At 40.6% G+C, this 27,148-nt stretch overlaps 1 protein-coding gene across 1 annotated transcript in view; it reads left to right on the top strand.

The window, feature by feature from the left end:
• Window positions 1–27,148, top strand: part of dgkb (diacylglycerol kinase, beta) — a 260,736-nt gene that overhangs the window by 74,544 nt on the left and 159,044 nt on the right. The window contains 4 exon segments of the mRNA XM_062062705.1: window positions 7,577–7,597; window positions 13,736–13,883; window positions 18,895–19,032; window positions 21,515–21,564. Of these exon segments, the coding sequence (XP_061918689.1) occupies window positions 7,577–7,597; window positions 13,736–13,883; window positions 18,895–19,032; window positions 21,515–21,564 (357 nt within the window).

Here is a 27,148-nt window from a genome sequence, read left to right as displayed (position 1 = left end):
CACTGATATTCCCGAGCCATTTTGAGAGTTAATGAATTGTGACTTGGAAGTAGCAACCACAGATCCCTTCCCCATCAACAACAATGCTAATCAAGCAGACTTTGAGAGCCAACAACAATTACTTTGGGGAAAACAATTAAGTCAGTTATGGTACAGTGTGTTCATATGAGTTGTGATAAGAAGCAGTGTTACTATGCCCTCTACTGTTCAGAGTTGGAAGAACAAGCTAAATAGACGGTCCCATCATAAAGAGAGCAAACGCCCAATCTAAAATAACAAATAAACAAACAGGATGCCAAATCTTTATGAGGCGGTCTAAAGTAAATATATGGTGGACCGCCACAAATAAATTCACCGGGAAGTTGAATAATACACTGCTCATTATGTAAGAGGAAACTGGTTGACACTGACTGCAAATGAGTGCTGATGTCTGGCAGGATGGTGACATGTAAGGTAAATGTCAGCCGGTCTATTTTCATTGGGAATATCTCAAGGTAGCATCTGTCTCGTGCTGCCATTTGCAATTTTCACCAGTGTTGATGTGCTACAATATCGCATGAGCGGTTGTATTGCATCATGGGACGAACCATTGGTAGCTGAGGTTGAATGCATAGTCGTCATCAGTGTTTAAGAAATAGTGATAGTGTCTGCAGTAGGGCTGGACAATATATTGCATTTTAATCACAATTTAAGATTTTATCTTGTCACGATCATAAAAATATTACAATCGGAAAAAAACCCAACATTAATGGGCTGCGCAACGTGCATGCAAATTCCTGAGCTTGTAACGGTGAAATGGATGAGTTAGCGAACAAGTGGGAAAAAAGAGCACGTCTCCTAGAAGTTTGGGACTAGTATGCCTCATCAATAACCACTAAACTCAACAAAAAAAAGTAAGATATTTGATTTCCGCATTCACCTAACCACGGACGGAGTCACATAATTGGCCAATAAAACGGAATTCGCTGACTAAAGCAAAATAATATCAGGGAAATTTACATTAATGTAAGTGAAATATTGCCATTGTGAGGAGAATGAACAATTGTTTGGGAAAATAATGTGTCCGGTAGCGCTCATTTATCTCCAACACACTCAATCGTCACGTCCTCCACTAAATAATCAATGTCAAGACGGTCACTTGAAACAGCGACTAAACTACGAAACGCAAGCTGACAAGAACAATCCATACACCCACAACACATCTCATCTGCTTGTGTTGTTGTGAACGACATCACGGATGTAAGATCAACGTACAAACAGGACAGCAATCGCAACTTGAGAGGCTCCATCTTTTTTTTTAAACAGCCTCAAGTTGTCTCTACACGTCAAGCTCATAAACAGCAGCACTTTGCCCCTTCACAATAACAGCGCTGTGCGCAACAGCCGGTCTGATTGCACAAACAAAATAAAGTTCAATTTTTTTTTGTTTTTCCTTGCCCAAGCCTAATATATACTTTTTGCCCTTATTGATACTGTACATTACACAATTATTATGCTTTGTCTTAAAATACTGGTTGAAATTGTCCATATTGCTGTCACGGCACGGTCTCGAACCCAAAATTCTCCTGCAGCAAAATCCACCAACACTCAGGCTGGCAGTATGCCAGGAAATGCCCCCGCACGCGCCGGGCGCTTCACGCCCACGCAACGTCGCAGCTGCAGACTATCGGCTATCAGCGCACCTGGCAATAATCAGGGAGACAGCATAAAGACCAGTCGACACTTGGAACCTACGCCAGAACGTCGTTAACTCTTTGCAGTAAGCATTTACGTCTCTGGCTTCCCTCCTGGTGTCCTCGCATTCGTTCTCCTCGTCCTCCTTGTCCCCTCGTCTCCTGTTCCTTGTTTCCCGCAGTACCCGTCTTGTCCCGTGTGCTCGAGCTCTGTGCCTCGACCTCTCTCCGGACTTTGGACTGCCTCCCTCGATCCTCAACCCTCGTTTGGACACGGACCTTGTCACTTCTCTCCTGCCCTCGACCACCTGCCTGTTTACGGAAATCCTTTTTGCCTCGCCCTTTTGGACTGCTGTAGTATTCATCCGTCTGGTATTATTCACATGGTTAAAATCACACATAGTCCTGCAACAAACACATAGAGTAGCATACACCTCCCACACACTCATCAAGGGTTACAATTAGAGATGTCCGATAATATCGGTCTGCCGATATTATCGGCCGATAAATGCTTTAAAATGTAATATCGGAAATTATCGGTATCGTTTTTTTTTACATTTTTTAATTTTTTATTTGTTTTATTAAATCAACGTAAAAAACACAAGATACACTTACAATTAGTCCACCAACCCAAAAAACCTCCCTCCCCCATTTACACTCATTCACACTCATTCACACAAAAGGGTTGTTTCTTTCTGTTATTAATATTCTGGTTCCTACAATATATATATATATATATATATATATATATATATATATATATATATATATATATATATATATATATATATATATATATATATATATATATATATATATATATATATATATCAATACAGTCTGCAAGGGATACAGTCCGTAAGCACACATGATTGTGCGTGCTGCTGGTCCACTAATAGTACTAACCTTTAACAGTTAATTTTACTCATTTTCATTAATTACTAGTTTCTATGTAACTGTTTTTATATTGTTTTACTTTCTTTTTTATTCAAGAAAATGTTTTTAATTAATTTATCTTATTTTTTTTTTTTTTTTAAAAAGGACCTTATCTTCACCATACCTGGTTGTCCAAATTAGGCATAATAATGTGTTAATTCCACGACTGTATATATCGGTATCGGTTGATATCGGTATCTGTAATTAAGAGTTGGACAATATCGGAATATCGGATATCGGCAAAAAGCCATTATCGGACATCCCTAGTTACAATAAACCCAGTAACTTTAGCTTCTTCGTGGTGTCGTCTCCTTCCACCCCTCACGTACGTAACAGTACGTTCGGGCCAAACATGTCGGCACCAGACGACACCGGCAGACCTGGTCTTGCTCCCCAGTCCCGGACCCCCAGGAATCCGGACCTTGATGTCATGTGTGCTGTCCTGAGAAAGCACCAGACTCGCTTCGATGCATTGGAGGACAACTTGGAGAAGGCGTTCACCAAGCTATACACCAAGCTGGACAGCCTTGGCCCCAGCCCAGCGCACGATCAGGTGACAAGTCAAAATGCCTCGCCTGCCTGTGTACCTAGAAGCGTTACCCTTGACCGGGAGCCCAAGATCGCTAGTCCTAGACCTTTTGAGGGCGATTTTGAACTTTGTAGAAGGTTTTTGGTGAAGTGTGAATGTATTATTTGCACCAACCCTCGCATTACACTTCTGATGGAGCTAAGATTGCATTTGTCTTTTCGCTTCTTGCCGGACCTGCCCTCAAGTGGGCTACAGCAGCCTTGGACAAGTCACTGGGTCTGGGCACCGACTACACTGCTTTCCGTTCCGAGTTCCTGGCCGTGTTTGACCACCCCAAGATGAGGGGTACCGCGGGACGTCTGCACACCATCCAGCAGGGAACCTGTTCTGTGGCGGCCTACACCCTCGAGTTCCGGACAATTGCGGCAGACATCAGCTGGAAAGACAGGGCCCTCCATAGTACGTTTCGTCTGGGACTCTCAGAGGAGATCAAGGACGGCCTGCTGAGGGACAGACCAACCTCTTGTAGAGCCCTCATCAATTTGGCTCTTCAGTACGACCGGAGACTTTTGGAGCGAGCGAATGAGAGAGCCTGTGGAGCCACTGGGAGACCTTCCGCAACGCCACCTCACCCCGCTTTTCAGACCTTCGTAGAACAATCTTCTCCATTACCGGGAATGAGAACAGCGCCTGAGCCCATGCAAGTGGGAATAACCCGTCTGGGGACGGGGGAGAGGGAGAGAAGACTGAGGCAGCGTCTCTGCCTCTACTGCGGGTGTGTGGGACACATTATCCGCAACTGCCCCTCTCAACCAAAAGATCAGGCTCACCAGCAAGGGGGATCCTGGTGAGCCACACGACACTGCCCCAGGAACAAGGGAACCCGAGAATCTTGTTTCCCGCCACATTGCCATGGAACAATAGGAAGGTGGCAGTAGAGGCTTATCTGGCTGACGATAGTCAGATGGACTATGGGTTCGCCCAACAGAACGGGATTCCCTTGGTGTCTTTGGACAAGGACCTTCCAGCTCAAGCCCTGGATGGACGTCCGTTGGGTCCCATCAGACATCGCACGGAGCCCCTGCTACTCACCTTATTGGGTAACCATCTTGAGACGATTCTCTTCTGGGCACTGGAAGCCCCCGTTGCCTCGATGGTTCTGGGAAGAGCATGGCTGAAACAGCACAACCCACATGTCTCCTGGACCTCCGTAAAAATCATGGCGTGGCGCACCCTCTGCAACGCTAATTCTTAAAGGCCTAAGCTCCCAGCAGGGCCTCCAGAACCAAACACCAGGCTGATCTGGCATCTATTCCAGAGTGCTACCACGACCTCGCTGAGGTTTTCAGTAAGGAACGTGCCCAATCCCTTCCACCTCATAGACCATACGACTACGCCATCGAGCTGCTTCCCGATGCCTCCCTGCCTTCCAGTCGCCTGTACAACCTGTCTCTTCCCGAGAGGGAGGCCATGAAGGAATACATCATGGAGTCGCTGGCATCCGGAATCATCACCCCGTCTAGATCTCCTGTGGCGGCAAGATTTTTCTTCGTAACCAAGAAGGATGGGTCATTGAGACCATGTATTGATTACCGACATCTCAATAACATCACTATCAAGAACAAATACCTGCTACCCCTGCTTAATGCCTCTTTTGAGCCCCTAGCCCCGCTACCATTTTCACCAAGCTGGACCGCCGCAACGCTTATCCCCTGGTCCGGATCAAAAAGGGTGATGAGTGGAACACGTCCTTCAATACTCACCTAGGGCACTACGAGTATAAGATCATGCCCTTCGGCCTGACCAACGCTCCTGCTGTTTTCCAGACTTTGGTCAACAACATCCTCCGCGACATGCTGTACCAATTTGTCGTGGTCTACCTGGATGACATCCTCATCTTTTCACACAACCCACAGGAGCACCAGCAGCATGTTTGTCTCGTTCTTCAACAGCTTCTGGAGAACCGACTGTTTGTCAAGGTAGAGAAATGTTGTTTCCACGCTTCATCTGTGGACTTTCTGGGATTCATCGTGTAGAGGGGCCATGTCAGGGCCGATCCTGAGAAGGTCAAAGCTGTGGTGGACTGGCCACAACCCGCGTCCAGGACGGAACTCAGGAGATTCTTGGGATTCGCGGGGTTCTACAGAATATTCATTCGTAACTTCAATCGGATCGCCGCACCCCTCAACGCTCTCACCTCGTTCAAAGTGAACTTTGTGTGGTCCCTCGAGGCCGACAGAGCCTTCATAGGACTCAAGACCAGTTTTGTCTCTGCACCCGTCCTCGTCCACCCTGACTGGGACTGTCCTTTTTTGGCCGAAGTGGACGCCTCGGATTCGGGGATAGGTGCCAACCTCTCTCAGCGTTCTAGAATTGATCATCTGCTTCACCCTTGTGCATTTTTCTCCAGGCGACTTTCTCCAGCTCAGTTGAACTACGATGCTGGTAACAGAGAGCTGTTAGCTGTCCACGAGGCGTTATTGGAATGGAGACACTGGTTAGAAGGGGCAAAGCACCAGTTCCAGATACTGACGGATCACAGCAACCTTCTCGCCATCAGGTCTGCTCGGAAGATCAACAACCGACAGGCAAGATGGCAGCAATTTTTTTCTCGTTTCGACTACGTACTATCTTACAGACCTGGATCCAAGAATCAGAAGGCGGACGCACTTTCTAGACTGCACATGGCTGAGAACACTTTCCTTTCTACCCCCGAAACCATCCTTTCTCCGACTCGTATTGTGGAGATGGTATCCTGGAAAGTGGAGGATCTAGTAAACAGCGCCCTTTATTCTCGTCCAGTACCTGGGGGCGGACCGCCTGGCAAGTTGCCAGTTTGGACACGGACCTTGTCACTTCTCTCCTGCCCTCGACCACCTGCCTGTTTACGGACATCCTTTTTGCCTCGCCCTCTTGGACTGCTGAAAGATTCATCTATCATGCACTTACAACATCGTCTGGTATTATTCACATGGTTAAAATCACACATAGTCCAGCAACAAACACGTAGAGTAGCCTAACACTCATCAAGGGTTACAATAAACCTGGTAACCTGAGCTTCTTCATGGTGTCGTCTCCTTCCACCCCTCATGTACATAACAATTGCACCAATAGATGAAACTAATTTTGCATTTAATTAATTAACATTTTATTACATTTTAAATATGATACAAAAAGAACACTCTACTGTGGTAAAATAAGTGTAAAAGGTAAAAAAACGGGATTAGAAAACATTCTAATGCTATTGTTATTTTTATTTATTGTTGTTAATATTATTATTATTATCTTTTTTGTTATATTTATTACTATTTTGAGTTGTTCTATTACATTTTATTTAAATTTAAGTTTTGGGTCTCAGTCTCTCTTGAGTACCCTTCAAGCATTCAGATATTTGTCTGGTTACAAGCTAAACTAGGGTAAAAGTAAAATAGTTCTGATAAATTTAGCTGCTAAGAAATATAATCTGCACATTCTCCCCTTTAAAAGTGCCTCGCAAAGTGACACATTCTTGGGTGTCCAGACCACACATACGTTTGCAGAACTTCAAAAAGGCAACTTTGTTCTACTGCTGTCCAGAATGATCGCTTGTCCCTACTCAAATTATCTACGGTGGCTTGTGTCAACTCTGTTAAAATGAAAATACTTTTGCAAATCATTGTATTCTGTTTTTATTTACGATTTACACAACGTGCCAACTTCATTGGTTTTGGGTTTTGTACTTCGTCTTTGGTAAGTGGCGAAAAGATTGAACCGAATCCTCTCAGCGGACTATTTAAGGTAGCCCCTCTGTCATCTTCTCTCAGCAAATCCAAAAAGAACTTGGTAGCATTTACTACTTTGTTGGCTAGAAGACTCCTTGCGCTAAATTGGAAGGCTGCGGCACCTCCTTGCCACACCCGCTGAATTAGAGATATTCTTTATTTTGGAATTGAATGGTTGTTTGGTGAAATTTCAAAAAGTATGATGTGGTTTACTGAAATATGTAAAAGAGACTGATCTTCAATTTAACCCTGATCGTAAGTCATTTAAATGTAGATAATTGATTAGCATTTTGTTGGCTTTTGTGTATTGCTGCACTGTGTCTGTAGCTTCATGTCACTATTTGACTGATGGTTTTTGTATTTTGGGGAAAATTGGGAGGGACATTCGATATGTATTGGATTGTATTTCTGGCAAATGTATATGCCAAAAATTCTATAAACCGATTAAAAACAAAGTAAAGTTTTCAAATTAATAAATAATCGTGATTTAAATATCAATAAAAAATAATAGGGATTATTATGTCTGCCATTATCGTACCGGCCCTAGAGTACCAGACAGCGTACATTGTAGTCGTCAGCCACCATGCACTTCAGGGTGAATAATCATTTTTTTGTATCAAAAGTACAATGAGTGCGTGTGCTGATCGATAGTTCTTTCATTATTCTCTCTGCAACAGAAACAGGAAATCCTCAGCCAGGTAAGTGCAACTTCCTCTTTTGTCTTGTGTCATGTTGGTGGATTTCAGTTCAACTAGTTTAAAAACACGTAGACCAGGGGTGTCAAACTCAATTTAGATGGGGGGCCACATGGAAAAAAATCTACTCCCAAATGAGCCGGACTGGTAAAATCACGGCACGATAACTTCAAAATAAAGACAACTTCAGATTGTTTTCTTTGTTTAAAAATAGAACAAGTGTTAGGATCCGCTGCTCGGATCAGTTTGTTTACCTTTTTAGTGTCACGTGTGTTTTCAGCACCGTGTGTTTGTTTCTGTTGCCATGACGGCAGATTGTGCTCAGCTGCCTCTGGTTAGTGTTCGAGACGCTCACCTGTTGTCCGGGCACTAATCAGAGGGCTATTTAGTCTTTGCCCTGGCCTCATTCGGCCTGGCTTGCTAATTTGCTTTTATGCAACAGCTAACGACTTCTTCGATTCCTGCTAGCTTTCATGCTATATTATTTTTGCTTGCTAGCTCCCACGCTAGTCCCTTTGTTTTTGTCTTTTGTGCTATGTACACGTCTTTGTTTTTTTCCCTGCTATGATTTATTTGCTTAAATAAATCATTTTCCGACCTGCACGCTGTGTCCGAAGCCGTCTGCATCCCTGGGAGAACGATCGCGCACCACGATGCGACCAGGTCGTTACAGTAGCAAGCCAGCAAGAAAAAGTTCTCTCGCGGCGAGCAGAATGGAGGAGATGGCCGAAGGTACGTGGGATGTGTTGCGAGCGATGGAAGCCGAGAAGCTTCGCTATTCGACGGAGGAGAGGTCGAATCTCATGTGGGGAGCTGGAGGCTCTCTTATCCCCATCGACTCCCTCTGGTCGGAAGACATCGCCGCTACACTGCAGTACTGGGCGCGCCGGAAAAGATGGAAGCCGGCCAGAAGGTCTTTCCCTCGCCGTCAAGACGCGCCGCTCCCGCAAGCTCCTCCCGCAAGCTCCTCCCGCAAGCTCCTCCCCCGGACCGAAGCACGCTACATGCTGCCCAAGCTTCCCCTCAGATGTTTGGCAACCCTATCGACCACTTTGCCAAACATTTCTCCGACTGGGCTGTCAGTCACCTGGACAGCAGCGACAATGACGTCATTCCGTTGACGCCCCCTAATGACGCGCTTTCTGAAGACGTGCCCCCGTCCTTTTCTGATGACGTCATAATTCAAGATTATTTTTGTCCATCTTCTACTCCTTTTTGTCAGCCACTTCCTAAGGACTTTAATTCTAAAATAAAACATTATCAGGACATTTTTTTACAAACCCGCTCACCAGGTTTGTCAATGTCCTCCAGGACTCAATCTCCACCCCCAGTGCCCCACCCACTACACAGACTTTTTTCCCTTGTGCTCCCACCCAATCTCAAGTGGGGGGTGAGAATAGACATTTTGAACATTTTAAAGGGGAGGAGTATACCCCCCTCCTGACCTCCCTCCACCCACCCTTGAAGACGGTTCCAAACCGCAAGGAGCGCGTCTGGTATCCGCTTCTTGAGGGGGGGGGCTAGTGCTGGGAGCTGTGCTAGTGGGGTGGCACAACGACGCTCTGCTAAGCCGCAACCTCCTGCCCGGCCACCGCCACCAGTTTTTCGGCGTGTTAAGCTGCAACCACCTGCCCGGCCACCGCCACCAGTTTTTCGGCGTGCTAAGCCGCAACCTCCTGCCCGGCCACCGCCACCAGTCCTTCGGCGTGCTAAGCTGAAACCTCCTGCCCGGCCACCGCCACCAGTTTTTCGGCGTGTTAAGCCGCAACCTCCTGCCCGGCCACCACCACCAGTTTTTCGGCATGCTAAGCCGCAACCACCTGCCCGGCCGCCACCACCAGTTTTTCGGCCTGCTAAGCCGCAACCGCCAGCTAGGCCACCTGCACCAGCTCCACCACATCAAACTCCACCACAGGTTCCTGAACCTGCACCACGACTGGTTCTCACACCAGTACCTGCACCACGACTGGTTCTTGCACCAGTACCTGCACCACGACTGGTTCTCGCACCAGTACCTGCACCACGACTGGTTCTCGCACCAGTACCTGCACCACGACTGAACTTGCACCAGCACCTGCTCCTCGGCTGGTTCTCGCACCAGCACCTGCTCCTCGGCTGGTTCTCGCACCAGCACCTGCTCCTCGGCTGGTTCTCGCACCAGCACCTGCTCCTCGGCTGGTTCTCGCACCAGCACCAGCTCCTCGGCTGGTTCTCGCACCAGCACCTCGGCTGGTTCTCGCACCAGCACCAACTCCTCGGCTGGTTCTCGCACCAGCACCGCCTCCTGCTCTGGCTGCCACGGCAACGACGACGCCGCCTCCTGCTGCCACGGCAACGACGCCGCCGCCTCCTGCTTCCACGGCGACGTCGACTCCTCCTGCTTCCACGGCGACGACGACGCCTACCGCTTCCACGGTGACGTCTGCTCTCTCCTCGTCTCCGGTGGGCCTTCCCAGGGCGCCGCCACCTTCCTCGCCCTTATCGTCGTCTCTGCGACCTCGAGTGGTCCGGCTGCGCAAGCGGAAAGCACGGCCCCGCATGCAGCCCTCGAGGTCAGTGAAGGGACGCCAGTGGCGCAAACAGCAGCGACACCCAAGACTTTGTTGCAGGACTCAGAGGCTGCTGAACTTCTGGCGCCACTCACGCCCGCCTTCTCGGCGGCCACGAATGTGGCCTTTTCGTGGTTGCCCGCCTCGCCAGCGGCGGCGGCGTTCCATTCGCCGCCGCCACCTGACCCTTCCCCGGTGGATTCGGGGACACGTGGCCTGGCGACCCACCACCAAGTCCTCCCTCCACCCGCCCTTGACTCGTGGACTATTTCTTGTTTTTTGGGTTCTATTTTTTTTTTTTGTCAAGGGACATCTGGAATCTGTCCTTTTGGGGGGGGGGGGTACTGTTAGGATCCGCTGCTCGGATCAGTTTGTTTACCTTTTTAGTGTCACGTGTGTTTTCAGCACCTTGTGTTTGTTTCTGTTGCCTTGACGGCAGATTGTGCTCAGCTGCCTCTGGTTAGTGTTCGAGACGCTCACCTGTTGTCCGGGCACTAATCAGAGGGCTATTTAGTCTTTGCCCTGGCCTCATTCGGCCTGGCTTGCTAATTTGCTTTTATGCAACAGCTAACGACTTCTTCGATTCCTGCTAGCTTTCATGCTATATTATTTTTGCTTGCTAGCTCCCACGCTAGTCCCTTTGTTTTTGTCTTTTGTGCTATGTACACGTCTTTGTTTTTTTCCCTGCTATTATTTATTTGCTTAAATAAATCATTTTCCTACCTGCACGCTGTGTCCGAAGCCGTCTGCATCCCTGGGAGAACGATCGCGCACCACAATGCGACCAGGTCGTTACAACAAGCACATTCTGAAAATGTACAAATCATAATGTTGTTGGGTTTATTTACACTTACATGTTGCGTTTAACTAACTAACTAACTTTATTTGTCGTTATTTATACTTTCTGAATAAATTATGTGTTAATGTTAATCAGTCAACTAATTGGTGTTAATTTTCAATCTATCAAGATAAAGAAATAATATAAAAATCAAATTACAGTATGTTATTCATGTAGTTTGCTCATTTTCCTCGACTGGTGCACTACAACATGTGGTTTATTTTTGTTTTACGAACCCCGTTTCCATATGAGTTGGGAAATTGTGTTAGATGTAAATATGAACGGAATACAATGATTTGCAAATCATTTTCAACCCATATTCAGTTGAATATGCTACAAAGACAACATATTTGATGTTCAAACTCATAAACTTTTTTTTTTGCAAATAATCATTAACTTTTGAATTTGATGCCAGCAACACGTGACTAAGACGTTGGGAAAGGTGGCAATAAATACTGATAAAGTTGAGGAATGCTCATCAAACACTTATTTGGAACATCCCACAGGTGAACAGGCAAATTGGGAACAGGTGGGTGCCATGATTGGGTATAAAAGTAGATTCCATGAAATGCTCAGTCATTCACAAACAAGGAAACGAGGGTCACCACTTTGTCAACAAATGCGTGAGCAAATTGTTGAACAGTTTAAGAAAAACCTTTCTCAACCAGCTATTGCAAGGAATTTAGGGATTTTACCATCTACGGTCCGTAATATCATCAAAGGGTTCAGAGAATCTGGAGAAATCACTGCACGTAAGCAGCTAATCCCGTGACCTTCGGTCCCTCAGGCTGTACTGCATCAACAAGCGACATCAGTGTGTAAAGGATATCACCACATGGGCTCAGGAACACTTCAGAAACCCACTGTCAGTAACTACAGTTGGTCGCTACATCTGTAAGTGCAAGTTAAAACTCTCCTATGCAAGGCGAAAACCGTTTATCAACAACACCCAGAAACGCCGTCGGCTTTGCTGGGCCTGAGCTCATCTAAGATGGACTGATACAAAGTGGAAAAGTGTTCTGTGGTCTGACGAGTCCACATTTCAAATTGTTTTTGGAAACTGTGGACGTTGTGTCCTCCGGACCAAAGAGGAATAGAACCATCCGGATTGTTATAGGCGCAAAGTTGAAAAGCCAGCATCTGTGATGGTATGGGGGTGTATTAGTGCCCAAGACATGGGTAACTTATACATCTGTGAAGGCGCCTTTAATGCTGAAAGGTACATACAGGTTTTGGAGCAACATATGTTGCCATCCAAGCAACGTTACCATGGACGCCCCTGCTTATTTGAGCAAGACAATGCCAAGCCACGTGTTACATCAACTTGGCATCATAGTAAAAGAGTGCGGGTACTAGACTGGCCTGCCTGTAGTCCAGACTTGTCTCCCATTGAAAAAGTGTGGCGCAATATGAAGCCTAAAATACCACAACGGAGACCCCCGGACTGTTGAACAACTTAAGATGTACATCAAGCAAGAATGGGAAAGAATTCCAACTGAGAAGCCTCAAAAATGTGTCTCCTCAGTTCCCAAACGCTTACTGAGTGTTGTTAAAAGGAAAGGCCATGTAACACAGTGGTGAACAAGCTCTTTCCCAACTACTTTGGTACGTGTTGCAGCCATGAAGTTAAGTTAATTATTATTTGCAAAAAAAAAAAAAAAAAGTTTATGAGTTTGAACATCAAATATCTTGTCTTTGTAGTGCATTCAACTGAATATGGGTTGAAAAGGATTTGCAAATCATTGTATTCCGTTTATATTTACATCTAACACAATTTCCCAACTCATATGGAAACGGGGTTTGTATATATGTAGCACAATCTACAAATATACAAAGAATTGGTTTCGCGACATGGAAAAACTAGTGAGCATCATGGATGATGCCAGTCACCCTCTGCATACCGTTATCAGTAGCCAGAGGAGCCTGTTCAGTGCTAGACTGCTTCATCCCAAATGCAGGACTAATAGACTAAAAAACTCCTTTGTCCCACACGCCATTAGACTGTACAACTCCTCTCTGGGGGGGAGGGGGGGTACTAGGATGACAGGGGATGCAAAACAATAACAGTGCAATACTTTTTCATAACATGGTCACTACTGCCTAGTTTCTCTTGTTATATTCTTATTTTACTGTTATATTTTTCTTCTCAATTGTTGCTTTTTATTTTTATTCTTATTGTATATTTTTCTATTTTGTTTCCATTATACCCCCAGTATTTAATTTTTATTTTTTAAATTCAATCTCAATTCTGTACACTGCTGCTGGAATTTAAATTTTCCTAAGGGAACTCTCCTGAAGGAATCAATAAAGTACTATCTATCTATCTATCTATCTATCTATCTATCTATCTATCTATCTATCTATCTATCTATCTATCTATCTATCTATCTATCTATCTAATTAGTTGACACATTTAGAACAGCAGTTTCTTTCATTCCAAAATTACGGCTCATTTTTGTACTTAGCAAACACATCCCGTGGGCCGGATAAAACCTGTTCGGGGGCCTGATCTGGCCAACGGCCGTTTGACACCCCTGACGTAGACGCCACTATAACAGAAGCTTTTCAGCCTTTCATGCATTGTTAGCCAGGGGATAATTGCAGGAAAATTCCAAAGCGAAAGACTGACATTACTCACAAACACACTTGATGTCAAAAGGTCAAGCCATCACATGTTTACCTCTAAAGAACAAACAACACAGTCTTTCTTCCTTTAAAGCGCTAAAAGTGTTGTTTGTGTGTGCGTGGATGCAGGAGATTGACTATGAGGGCTTCAAGGTCTTCATGCAGACCTTCCTGGAGAGCCAACTGCCCGAAGACTTCTGTCAACACCTCTTCATGTCCTTCAGCAACAAGGAGCCCAAACCCAGCCCGTCGTCCTCGGACAAGCCCAGAGTTGCGGGTAAGTGCAGGGAATACTTTTTATACCCAACATCACGCATTGTCACTCATGTTGGAGGTGCTTCCACTTCAAATACAAATGTATTCTAATTATTGTGAGGAGGGACTTAAAGAAGAGGCGTGCTTTCCCCCACCCACAGAAAGCACGCCTCTTCTTTTCCACCGGAGCGCTCCAATAAAACACACTCAAATCTTCAGTTTCTAGCCGATACTACATAAAAATAACGTAAAATAACGCAGTAACGCATCATGCAGTAACGGTAACTGAGTTACTGTATATAAAAAAATAACGCGTTAGATTACTAGTTACCGCCGAAACTAACGGCGTTACAGTAACACGTTACTTAGTAACGCGTTAGTCCCAACACTGGTGACAACTGACACTACACGTTATGATAGTTACACTACACTTCATGATAGTCACACTAAAGTAAAGTTAAAGTACCAATGATTGTCACACACACTAGGTGTGGTAAGAATTTGTCCTCTGCATTTAACCCATCCCCTTGTTCACCCCCTGGGAGGTGAGGGGAGCAGTGGGCAGCAGCGGTGCTGCGCCCGGGAATCATTTTTGGTGATTTAACCCGCAATTCCAACCCTTGATGCTGACTGCCAAGCAGGGAGGCAATGGGTCCCATTTTTATAGTCTTTGGTATGACTCGAATACACTTGATAATAGTCGCACTACACTTTATGATAGTGACCCAACACTTTTTGATAGTGACACTACACTTTGTGATAGTGACACTACGCTTTATCATAGTAACACTACACTTAATGATCGTAACACTACACTTTATAATGATACCACACTTTATGATTGCAACACTACACTTTATGATAATGACACTACACTTTATGATGGTAACACTACACCTTATGATAGTGGCACTACACTTTATGATACTGACACTACACTTTGATATAGTGACATTATACTTTATCATAAGGACACTACACTTTATGATAAAGACACTACACTTAATGATCGTAACACTACACTTTATGATAGTGAAACAACACTTTATGATAGTGACACTACACTTTGTGATAGTGACACTACGCTTTATCATAGTAACACTACACTTAATGACCGTAACACTACACTTTATAATGATACCACACTTTATGATTGCAACACTACACTTTATGATTGTGACACCACACTTTATGATAATGACACTACACTTTATGATGGTAACACTACACCTTATGATAGTGGCACTACACTTTATGATACTGACACTACACTTTGATATAGTGACATTATACTTTATCATAATGACACTACACTTTATGATAAAGACACTACACTTAATGATCGTAACACTACACTTTATGATAGTGAAACAACACTTTATGATAGTGACACTACACTCTGTGATAGTGACACTACGCTTTATCATAGTAACACTACACTTAATGATCGTAACACTACACTTTATAATGATACCACACATTATGATTGTAACACTACACTTTATGATAGTGACACCACACTTTATGATAATGACACTACAATTTATGACCGTAACACTACACTTTATGATAGTAACATTACACTTTATGATAGTGACACGAACATGACACTTTGTGATAGTAACACTATACTTTAAGATAGTGACACGGACACAACACTTTATGATAGTGACACTACACTTTATGATAGTCACACTACACGTGATAATAGTAGCACTACACTTTATGATAGTGACACAAAACTATGTTAGTGACACTACACTTTATCATTGTAACGCTACACTTAATGATCGTAACACTACACTTTATAATGATACCACATTTTATGATTGTAACACTACACTTTATGATAGTGACACCCCACTTTATGATAATGACACTACACTTTATGATCGTAACACTGCACCTTATGATAGTAGCACTACACTTTATGATAGTGGCACTACACTTTATGATAGTGACACTACACTTTGTGATAGTGACATTATACTTTATGATAATGACACTACACTTCATGATAAAGACACTACACTTTATGATAATGACACTACAATTTATGACCGTAACACTACACTTTATGATAGCAACATTACACTTTATGATAGTGACACGAACATGACACTGTATGATAGTAACACTACACTTTAAGATAGTGACATTATACTTTATGATAATGACACTACACTTCATGATAAAGACACTACACTTTATGATAATGACACTACAATTTATGACCGTAACAGTACACTTTATGATAGTAACATTACACTTTATGATAGTGACACGAACACAACACTTTATGATAGTAACACAACACTTTAAGATAGTGACATGACACTTTATGATAGTAACACAACCCTTTATGATAGTGACACTACACTTTATGATAGTAACACTACACTTTATGATAGTGACACAGACACAACACTTTATGATAGTAACACTACACTTTATGATAGTGACACAACACTTTATGGTAGTGACACAACACTTTATGATAGTAACACTACACTTTATGATAGTGACACGACACTTAATGATAGTGACACAACACTTTATGATAGTAACACTACACTTTATGATAGTGACACGACACTTTATAATAGTGACACTACACTTTATGATAGTAACACTACACTTTATGATAGTGACATGACACTTTATGATAGTGACATGACACTTTATAATAGTGACACTACACTTTATGATAGTAACACTACACTTTATGATAGTGACACTTTATGATGGTGACACTACACTATGATAGTGACACTACACTTTATGATAGTGACACAACACTTTATGATAGTAACACTACACTTTATGTTAGGGACATGACACTTTATAATAGTGACATGCCACTTTATGATAGTGACACTACACTTTATGATAGTGACACTACACTTTATGATAGTAACACTACAGAGGTCTCCACCAAGTAGCTGGTGATACAATAACGCATCAAAGGGTCAAATAAAATGTGCTTTAACTCTTAGTATTTTAAAAGTGTTCAATTCAGACATTATTATTCTATTCATTGACAAATGACCACAAAATAGCATGAAGACAACGACCACACTGCTGAAGTGAACGTTTGTTTTGTTGCTGGTCAAATAGCTCAGCTCTCCTTTTTTTTTTTTTGTTAAAATACTTTTCGTAGTGATGAAAAGTTGGAGACCTGGGGCCGTACATATCAAGCTTCTTAGAGTGCCATTTTACACTTAAGTCCTGAGAATTTGCGAAATTTAGTCCTACTCTCAAACTTAAGAATAAAAGCTTTTTATCAACGTTCTTAAGTCTAAGAATCACTCCTACTCTCCACGATATTTAAGAGACCTTCAGAGGTGTCTTAAGTGGTTAGGAGTTGCCAGCAGGGGATGGCACTGAGGCGAGAGGGACGTGCGCGAACGTTCAGGGAACGGAACAGTTTTTTTTTTTTTTATGACGAGCAGCTGATCAAACGGTATCGTTTAGACAGAGCGGATATTATTCTTGTCACAGATTTAATACTTTTCGATTCCTTGTTGATTTCTGCATGTGTCTGCAGTGGGCTAGTATATATAGAGCCACCCACACCAGTTTCAAATTAGTTGCCTAATTAATGAATTGGAAAGAAAATGTTATGACAGTAGCGTATGTGTGTGGCCGTGAGGTGAGTGACGTCAGTGAGTGTGTGGGCGATAGAAGAGAGGGAGCGGTAGCGTGAGTGCCAGCGGGGACTAGTTTGTTTTGTATTATTTTGTAGTTTATTGTCAAAATATACACTCCCATTGTCCACTTAAATATTTCCAAGATATTTCTTTATTCTTAGACAACGGATTCCATTCCGTGATTGGTCATTTCTATGGACACAGAAATGACGTCACCTAAAATTCCGTTTACGGCACATAGTAATGTCGTAATTCAGCTCTGAGTGTGACACTTAAGATTCAGTCCTACACTTCGCTGAAAGTGTGAGTAAAACGCTTGATAACTAACTTTTAAGTGCAGCTTTCAGCGAAGAATTTATTTACTCTTAAGTCAACTCTTAGCAGACTTCTTAGGAGTAATTCTAAGAAGCTTGATAAGTACGGCCCCTGCTCTATCATAAAGCTGAACACTGAATTCATACTTTTTGAAGTTGAGCAGGACAGATGTCGGTTGGCTAACTCTATGCTAGCTCGCTAGCTGTGTCCAAGCTACACTAACAGACATATGCTGAAATGAATGTTGTTTTACTTGTTTTAGTCTAAAATCACTTTTGTTTAATGATATCCTTACTAACGTTATTGATCCACAAGGGATTTTTTTCCACACAGTAGCTTAGTTACAAAAGGATTGAAAGGGTAAGGATGGAAAGGATAATTCACAAAAAGAGGGTGAAAACAAAAGGTATAAGGTTGACTAAAAATGTACCATAGTAGCAATATAAAATATATGTAATATTTACAGTACAATATTACAGTATATGTAATAGCTGCAGCAAAAAAAAAAAGGGCATCATAAAATAGAGAGTAGATCCAGCAGAAAATATACATTATAAACAAAGAGCGGTAGCTAACATAGAAGCGGTCAGGTAACAGACATATATCATATATTGCTGTATGGCAAGTGATTATACAGCTGGATGGAGTGCGGAATGAAGCAGTTCTTGAATCGAACACTGTGGGAACGAAGCTGAAGGAGCTAATCCTAATATATTTTTGGTCTTTATATACTGCAAGGTTTCGTTATTCCTTTCTTAGCATATTAGTGGTCTGTTTTAAAAAATCAGAAATATCCTTTGGCGGTTCTGTATTCCTACCTCAATGTAAAAAGTTAGGATCCTTCTGCTTCACACAAAGACATCAGTTTAGTGGAAACATTCACACCAAGCCTGAGGCCAAAGCACTGCTCCATAATTGGCTTTTTTAATTTTTCAAAACCACACACCCCTCGCTATTGATCCATCCCCGCGTGCTATGACTGATGTTGAGCCTCCCAGCCAACATGAGAGACTTCCTGGATGCCGCTTTGACCTTTGTCCCCCCCTTCTCTTCTGGGGCCTCCTGCAGGGCTCAAGCTGATCAAAAGCAACTCCACCCCTCTGAAGACCAGCGCACTCCCCCGGCCAGAGGGCACGGTGCAGCTGAAGGACATCGTGTGCTACCTGTCCCTGCTGGAAGGAGGACGGCCCGAAGACAAGCTTGAGTGTGAGTGTCCTCCATTCGCCTGATCGGTACCATGTTTGTCATTTTACCTTTGCATTATGTCGCCATTTGCTGACAAACGTTGATAATTGCTTATTTCAGTGATTTTCAAACTCCATCTAGTGGTTCGCAAAAAATCACTATAGTATTTTATTTTCCTATCTGCAAACACAGTGTTACTGTTCAAACGGTGTGTAATGTTACAGTGGCCAAAAAATATTAAATACACTTGTTAAATAAAACCTCTGCCTTGTTTTAATTAATATTTAGGCCTACTACGCTACTGTATTTTAAATATAGTAATTTATTATAGTCATTAATTATAGTCAATGTAGTAGTACTTGGAGAGCCAAGTCTTTCCTGAGGTGGTACTTGATGAAACAAGTTTGAGAACCACTGACTTATTTAATTCACAGAGTTAACTTGCTTAATTGGACACATGTGTTTTGTCATATTATTGGCATTTACACGCTAAAATATTTAGATGACTAAATATTTGACTTATAACTGAGGTTCGTCACCAGTGTTGGTCGAGTAGAGTACTCCCTCTGCTGGTTAGTCTGAGAGCTGCATCTTGTCAGGTCACAGATTTCTTTTATAACTGTTTTCTGTTATCAGCCCAGTTATGAAATCTCCATTAAATAAAAATATATTAAATAGACGAATAAATTAGTAATTAAATAATGAAGTATTAATCAATCAATACAAAAAAACTGTGTGTGATAATTTACCTGTTTGATAATTAATAAAACAAAGTAAAGGGGAAAAAAAGACAAACTTCCTTTGCTGGACCACATAATTAATTTTGTAGAAAAAAAATATATTGGTTTACTGCATTATTTAATAGATATGGTACCACACATTAATATTGCAGTAGTTAAATAATTTCCTCATTATTTAAGACAAAACTATTAAACTTTAAAATGTGAAATGATTTATTAACTTGTCCATTAGTTAATGAAATATAATCTGAATGAACTAAATTCTAAATTTGGAATAATCAATAAAATTAATAAGAACTTAAAAAATGTAAAATAATGTATTATTTGACCATTAGTTAATCAAATATAATCTGAATGAACTAAACTTGTAAATATTAATGTGATTAATAAGAATTTATAAAATGTGAAATAATTAATTTGTACATTAGTCAATGCTAAATAATCCGGATGAACTAAATTTAAAATTTGTATTTATCAATTAAAACTAATAGGGATTTAAAAAATGTAAGATAATGTATAAATTTTTCCAATTTTTAATCAAATATATTATGATTGAACTAAATACTACATTTGTATTTATCAATTAATTTAATAAGAATTTAATCAAATGTGAAATCATTTACTAATTTGGCCATCAGTTAATCAAATTATAATCCAAATGAACAAAATTCTAAATTTGTGTTTATCAGTGAAATAAATAAGAATTTTTAAAATGTAAAATAATTCATACATTTTTCCATGAGTTAATCAAATATAATGTGATTGAACAACATTTTAAACTTGTATTTGTCAATTAAATAAAAAATTATTTTTTACATGTAAAATAATGTATGCATTTTTCCGTGAGTTAATCAAATATAATCTGATTGAACTAAATGTTAAACTTATATTCATTAATGTAATTATTAGGAATACTTAAAATGTGAAATCATTAATTTGTCCATTAGTCAATGTAATATAATCCGAATGAACTAAATTATAAACTTGTATTTATTATTGTAATTAATAAGAATTTTTGAAAAGTTTCCTCCGGGTACTCTGGCTTCCCCCAACCTCCAAAGACATGCAGCTGGGGATAGGTTGATTGGCAACACTAAATTGGCCTTAGAGTGTGAATGTTGTCTGTCTATCTGTGTTAGCCCCGCGATGAGGTGGCGACTTGTCCAGGGGGTACCCCGCCTTCCGCCCAAGTGCAGCTGGGATAGGCTCCAGCACCCTAGTGACCCGGAGAGGGACAAGCGGTAGAACATGGATGGATGGAAATGTGAAATAATCAACTAATTTGTCCATTAATATGATATAAATGAACTAAATTTTAAACACTTTTTTTTTTATTAAAACAAATATTTTTAATATTATCATTGTTATTTTAATTAATCAACAGTTTTTCTCTAAATTCACAATTGTATTAATTTATTTTACTCTTAATTATCCATTTAAATCTTAATGTGATGCATTTTGCCACAAATGCAGTGCGTGTAGCTCATTGCATATTTTCCTCTTCTTTGACGCACTTTGAGACGTCAGCAGTTGTCCTTCTCCCGCGAGAGTCGTCCGCCACGACCGTGTGACTTTTAGTCTCCATGGCGATACTTGCGTGGGCATTTAAGAAAAAAAACGCCCACACAAAAATAAAACAAATTTATGAGACTTTTTGTGCTGAATGAAAAAATATTACGTAACTTTTTAAAGGTTGCCAGTGGAAGCACATGATGTTTATACTTAAGGTTAACGTCTCTCCTTTTTTCTTGTCTCCTCCACAGTCATGTTTCGTCTCTATGACACTGATGGAAACGGCTCTTTGGACAGCTCGGTACAGTATATCTATTTATTTTCCATCGTAATGTTGTATTGTTTTAGTATCACATCCTAATATCTGTTATGTATATCTGTGCTATGCTATAAAAAAATTTAAAAAATCTTATTTTTGCATCTATTCCAATATGTCAGCCTTTTCAGACATATTCGAGTGCATTGTCATGGGAAACTATACATAAATAATGAAATAGTAATTCATATCTTACTGGCAATACAGTTTTCTGCCTTAGAGACTTTGTACAGTATGTGTAAGTGATATGCAACTATAATTGTTTGGTACTAGTTTATATTGACAAATGTGCTGTTTTAGACTGCTATGTAGTTACGTTAAGGACTAATTTTTACCTTTGTCCAACGTGTATGCTGAGCTGTTGTGTAGCTGCTAGCTTATAGCAGCCTATAGAAGAAAAGACCAATCTTGTGTGTTTATTGGAGGGCATTTAGATGTTAACTGGCTGTACAACTTTGCACAAGTAAGACATTTTATAGGCAAGCCCACATACAGTAGGAAAGGTAAAATGAAACGTGAAAAATGTGGGGTTTACACTATCAACTTTAGCCGCCAGATGGCTGTAGAGCAGGGGTGTCAAACTTGTTTTCATTAAGGCCACGTCGCAGTTATGTTTGACCTTTAGAAGACACTTATGATATTATTACACATTTTCCTATGCATTTAATGTTTTTTTTTTTTTTGCTAACAATGTAAAAAAAAAGAAAAATCTGTAGATTTTACGGTAAAAACTGGCTGCTCAGTTGCAAGAATGTTACTGTAAAAATGTATAGTGTTTTTTACAGCATGTTATTGTAAATGGAAAATCTATGCCACTGTTTTTAAAGGTAAAGCTCGGATGCCAAAATTTTATTGTAAAATTTACTGTGGTATTTATAATTGTAAATAGAAAAATGATTGATAATTATTGAAACAAAGTAGAGGAACAAAAAGACAAACTTACTTTGCTGGACCACGTAGTTAATTTTGTAGAAAAAAAAATCTATTTGTTTACTGCATTATGTAATAGATATGGCACTGCACATTAATATTGCAGTAGTTAAATAATTTCCTCAATATTTAAGACAAAACTTTTAAACTTTAAAATGTAAAATTATGTATTAATTTGTCCATTGGTTAATGAAACATAATCTGAATGAACTAGATTCTAAATTTGTAATTATTAATGTAATTAATAAGAATGTTTAAAATGTGAAATAATTCATTTGTACATTAGTCAATGCTAAATAATCCGGATGAACTAAATTCTAAATTTGTATTTATCAACTAAAACTAATAGGAATTTTAAAAATAGAAAATAGAAAAATGTTTTTTACGGTAAAATTCTGGCAACTGAGCTACCAGGTTTTTTATTACCATTAAAAAGAAGAACTGTAGATTTTACGGTGTAATAATGTGAATGGCAAAACGATACCACAGTTTTTTTACAGTAAAAACTGGCCAGAATTGTATTGTCAAAAACATGTGGCGCTGTTTTTTCCATTTACTGTAAAATGCTGAAAAAAACACAGTACATTTTACTGTAAAACTTATTGTCATTTTTACAGTGTGCAATTTGATGGATAATTTTGAAATCATAAGTCAAAAAGACAAAACATATTTATTTCTATTTTGACAAAAAAAATGGTTTGAATGTATGATAATATATTTATTGCATTATTAGATAATATTTAATTTGAAGAATATGCGATTGCATGGTGTGCATGTACTTTTTTCTTGTCAAAAAGGAAAGAACAAATACATTTAGGAAGAGAAGTACTTTTTAGACTCATTTCCAGGCTCTTGTGGGTCATATAAAATGATGAGACGGGCCTTTAGTTTGACACTTGTGCTGTTGCAAAATTTACCTAGCAGGCATAAGACATTAAAACAACATTGAGAACTTGTTAAATTAGGTCCTGACGTTGTGCAACTCAAACCTAACGTTAAAACAACATGCTTTTTGATGACATTTAATCAATGTTGGGTTCTGACGTTGAGTTGACCATTGAAATTTGGTCATTTTCCAACAAATATTCTACAACACAAATACAAAAGTAAAATTAGGTCATTTCCCAACCAACAACGTGGATCCAACGTGAGACACCTACATTTTCTCAATTTACAAAAATAACTATTTTGCTACGTTGTTTCAAAGTCCGTTTTAAAGGACATGTACATATAATCAAAGTTGTATCAATGTCTTGTGCCTGCTAGGTAATATCTTAAAATGTGTATTGTGGTAATTCCAACTTTGACCACAGCGTCAGTTGCTACGTAGAGCATACTTGCCAACCCTCCCGGTTTTACCGGGAGACTCCCAGAATTCAGCGCCTCTCCCGATAACCTCCCGAAAGAAATTTTCTCCCGATAAACTCCCGGAATTTAGCCGGAGCTGGAGGCCACGCCCCCTCCAGCTCAATGCGGACCTAAGTGGGGACAGCAGCGACAGTCTGTTTTCACGTCCGCTTTCCCATGATATAAACAGCGTGCCTGCCCAATCACGTTATAACTGTAGAATGATTGAGAGCGAGTTCTTGGTTTCTTATGTGGGTTTATTGTTAGGCAGTTTCATTAACGTCCTCCCAGCGCGGTAACAACACACAACAACAGCAGTCACGTTTTTGTCTACCGTAAAGGAGTTCGTCTGCCGTAAACAGCAATGTTGTGACATGCTTAAACAGGACAATACTGCCATCTACTGGATAGCCTCCGGAACACTGAAATTCAAGTATTTATTTTATTTATATGTATAATAAAATAAAACATTTAAAAAAAAAAATATATATATATATATATATATATATATATATATATATATATATATATATACCGTAATTTCCGGACTATAAGCCGCTACTTTTTCCCCTCGTTCTGGTCCCTGCGGCTTATACAAGGGTGCGGCTTATTTACGGCCTGTTCTTCTCCGACACCGACGAAGAGGATTTCGGTGGTTTTAGTACGCAGAAGGAAGACGATGACACAATGATTAAAGACTGACTTTTCATATACCGGTAGGCTGGTTATTTTGATAACGTACAGGCGAGCACTTTGTATTACTTTGCACCGTTGTATTATTTATACTCTGCACGAATGCTGTTCGCCATGTCAAAGATGTGAAAGTTTGATTGAATGATTGAAAGATTTATTGTTGATAAATGGGACGCTTTGCATTCCCAAACAGTCATCTCTGTCCCGACAATCCCCTCCGTGGTAGCAGGAACCCCTATATACTACGGTAATTACACATCAAAACCCTGCGGCTTATAGTCGGGTGCGGCTTATATATGGAGCAATCTGTATTTTCCCCTAAATTTAGCTGGTGCGGCTTATAGTCAGGTGCGGCTTATAGTCCGGAAATTACGGTATATATATATATATATATATATATATATATATATATATATATATATATATATATATATATATATATATATATATATATATATATATATATATATATATATATATATATATATATATATATAGCTAGAATTCACTGAAAGTCAAGTATTTCATACATATATATATATATATATATATATATATATATATATATATATATATATATATATATATATATATATATATATATATATATATACAGTATATATATGAAATATATATGAATACTCAAGTTGGTGAATTCTAGCTGTAAATATACTCCTCCCCTCTTAACCACACCCCCGCCCCACCCCCCACCTCCCGGAATCAGAGGTCTCAAGGTTGGCAAGTATGACGTACAGTGGCGCTTTCCATCATTTTCAGCAGACTGCATTGCAAAATGATTAGCCCCCTCCCTTCTTCTCACACGAGATCCACCCAGGAATGGGGCCATATGAATCCCTTCCCTGTTGTAATCCCATACTTGTTAGTTTTTTTTGCTGATATGGACCGATATCAGTATCAGATGGGATGTAATATACACCCTTTTATAGCTGGTTAAGGAGCTAACTCAGGAAAACACCTAACATCACCTAAGAATTCCCAAATCTTAAACTGTATAAAATTAAAAAACAATAGTGTGTACTATCATAAGTGTGACCTTGAAGGCGTGCAGAAGCACTGTAATTTATCCTTTTATTAGGCGCCATAATTTAGGGGGGACGGACAGACCAAAGTCAGAAACAAACATCCCAGGTGAAATGTACACATATACCTGAAATCTTTATTTACTGCGATCATAATATTATGAATCTCAGCATCACGAGTCCTTGTAATAACAGAATAATTGAAAGACGAAGACGTTAAAGCCATACTGTAATCATGGACCTAAATTCTCCCCACTCCTCCCTCTGTGACATTCCCAGCCTGTTATTAAACTGTCCACGCACGCTAGGCAACATCAGCTGCAATGCACTGTAAGCTAAATACTGTCTTTATTTGTGTTTCCTTATATACAGTACCCCAGTCGTTCTCAAACGGTGCTACGCGTCCACCACTTAACCAAATATTGCAGTGTTATTCAATTCATTATTTAAGTACGGTATTTTATTTTCCTGCAGTATATTCAAACAGTGTTACTGTTCAAACTGTGTGTAAAGTTACAGTGGCCAAAAAATATTACATTTACTTGTTGGGGCGGCATGGCGTAGTGGGTAGAGCGCCCGTGTCAGAAACCAGAGGGTTGCAGGTTCGCTCCCCGCCTCTTACCATGCCGTTGTGTCCTTGGGCAGGACACTTCACCCTTGCCCCCGGTGCCGCTCACACCGGTGAATGAATGTTGAATGAAGGATAGGTGGTGGTCGGAGGGGCCGTAGGCGCAAATTGGCAGCCACGCTTCCGTCAGTCTACCCCAGGGCAGCTGTGGCTACGAAAGTAGCTTACCACCACCAGGTGTGAATGAATGATGGGTTTTTAACATGTAAAGTGACTTTGGGTACTTAGAAAAGCGCTATATAAATCCCAGGTATTATTATTATTATTAAATACAAAACCCAAAACCAGTGAAGTTGGCACGTTGTGTAAATCGTAAGTAAAAACAGAATACAATGATTTGCAAATCCTTTTCAACGTATATTCAATTAAATAGACTGCAAAGACAAGACACTTAACGTTCCAACTGGAAAACTTTGTTATTTTTTGTAAATATTAGCTCATTTGGAATTTGATGCCTGCAACATGTTTAAAAAAAGCTGGCACAAGTGGCAAAAAAGTCTGAGAAAGTTGAGGAATGCTCATCAAACACTTATTTGGAACATCCCACAGGTGAACAGGCTAATTGGGAACAGGTGGGTGCCATGATTGGGTATAAAATCAGCTTCCATGAAATGCTCAGTCATTCACAAACAAGGATGGGGCGAGGGTCACCACTTTGTGAAAAAATGCCAGAGCAAATTATCGAACAGTTTAAGAACAACATTTCTCAACGAGCTATTGCAAGGAATTTAAGGATTTCACCATCGAAGGTCCGTAATATCATCAAAAGGTTCAGAGAATCTGGAGAAATCACTGCACATAGCGATGATATTACAAACCTTTGATCCCTCAGGCGGTACTGCATCAAAAAGCGACATCAGTGTGTAAAGGATATCACCACATGGGCTCAGGAACACATCAGAAAACCACTGTCAGTAAATACAGTTTGTCG

This window comes from Entelurus aequoreus, linkage group LG11 (assembly GCF_033978785.1).
Source record: "Entelurus aequoreus isolate RoL-2023_Sb linkage group LG11, RoL_Eaeq_v1.1, whole genome shotgun sequence".
NCBI classification, from domain to species: domain Eukaryota; kingdom Metazoa; phylum Chordata; class Actinopteri; order Syngnathiformes; family Syngnathidae; genus Entelurus; species Entelurus aequoreus.
Note: the sequence above shows the minus strand (reverse complement) of the source record. Positions and strands in the feature narration are given on the sequence as shown.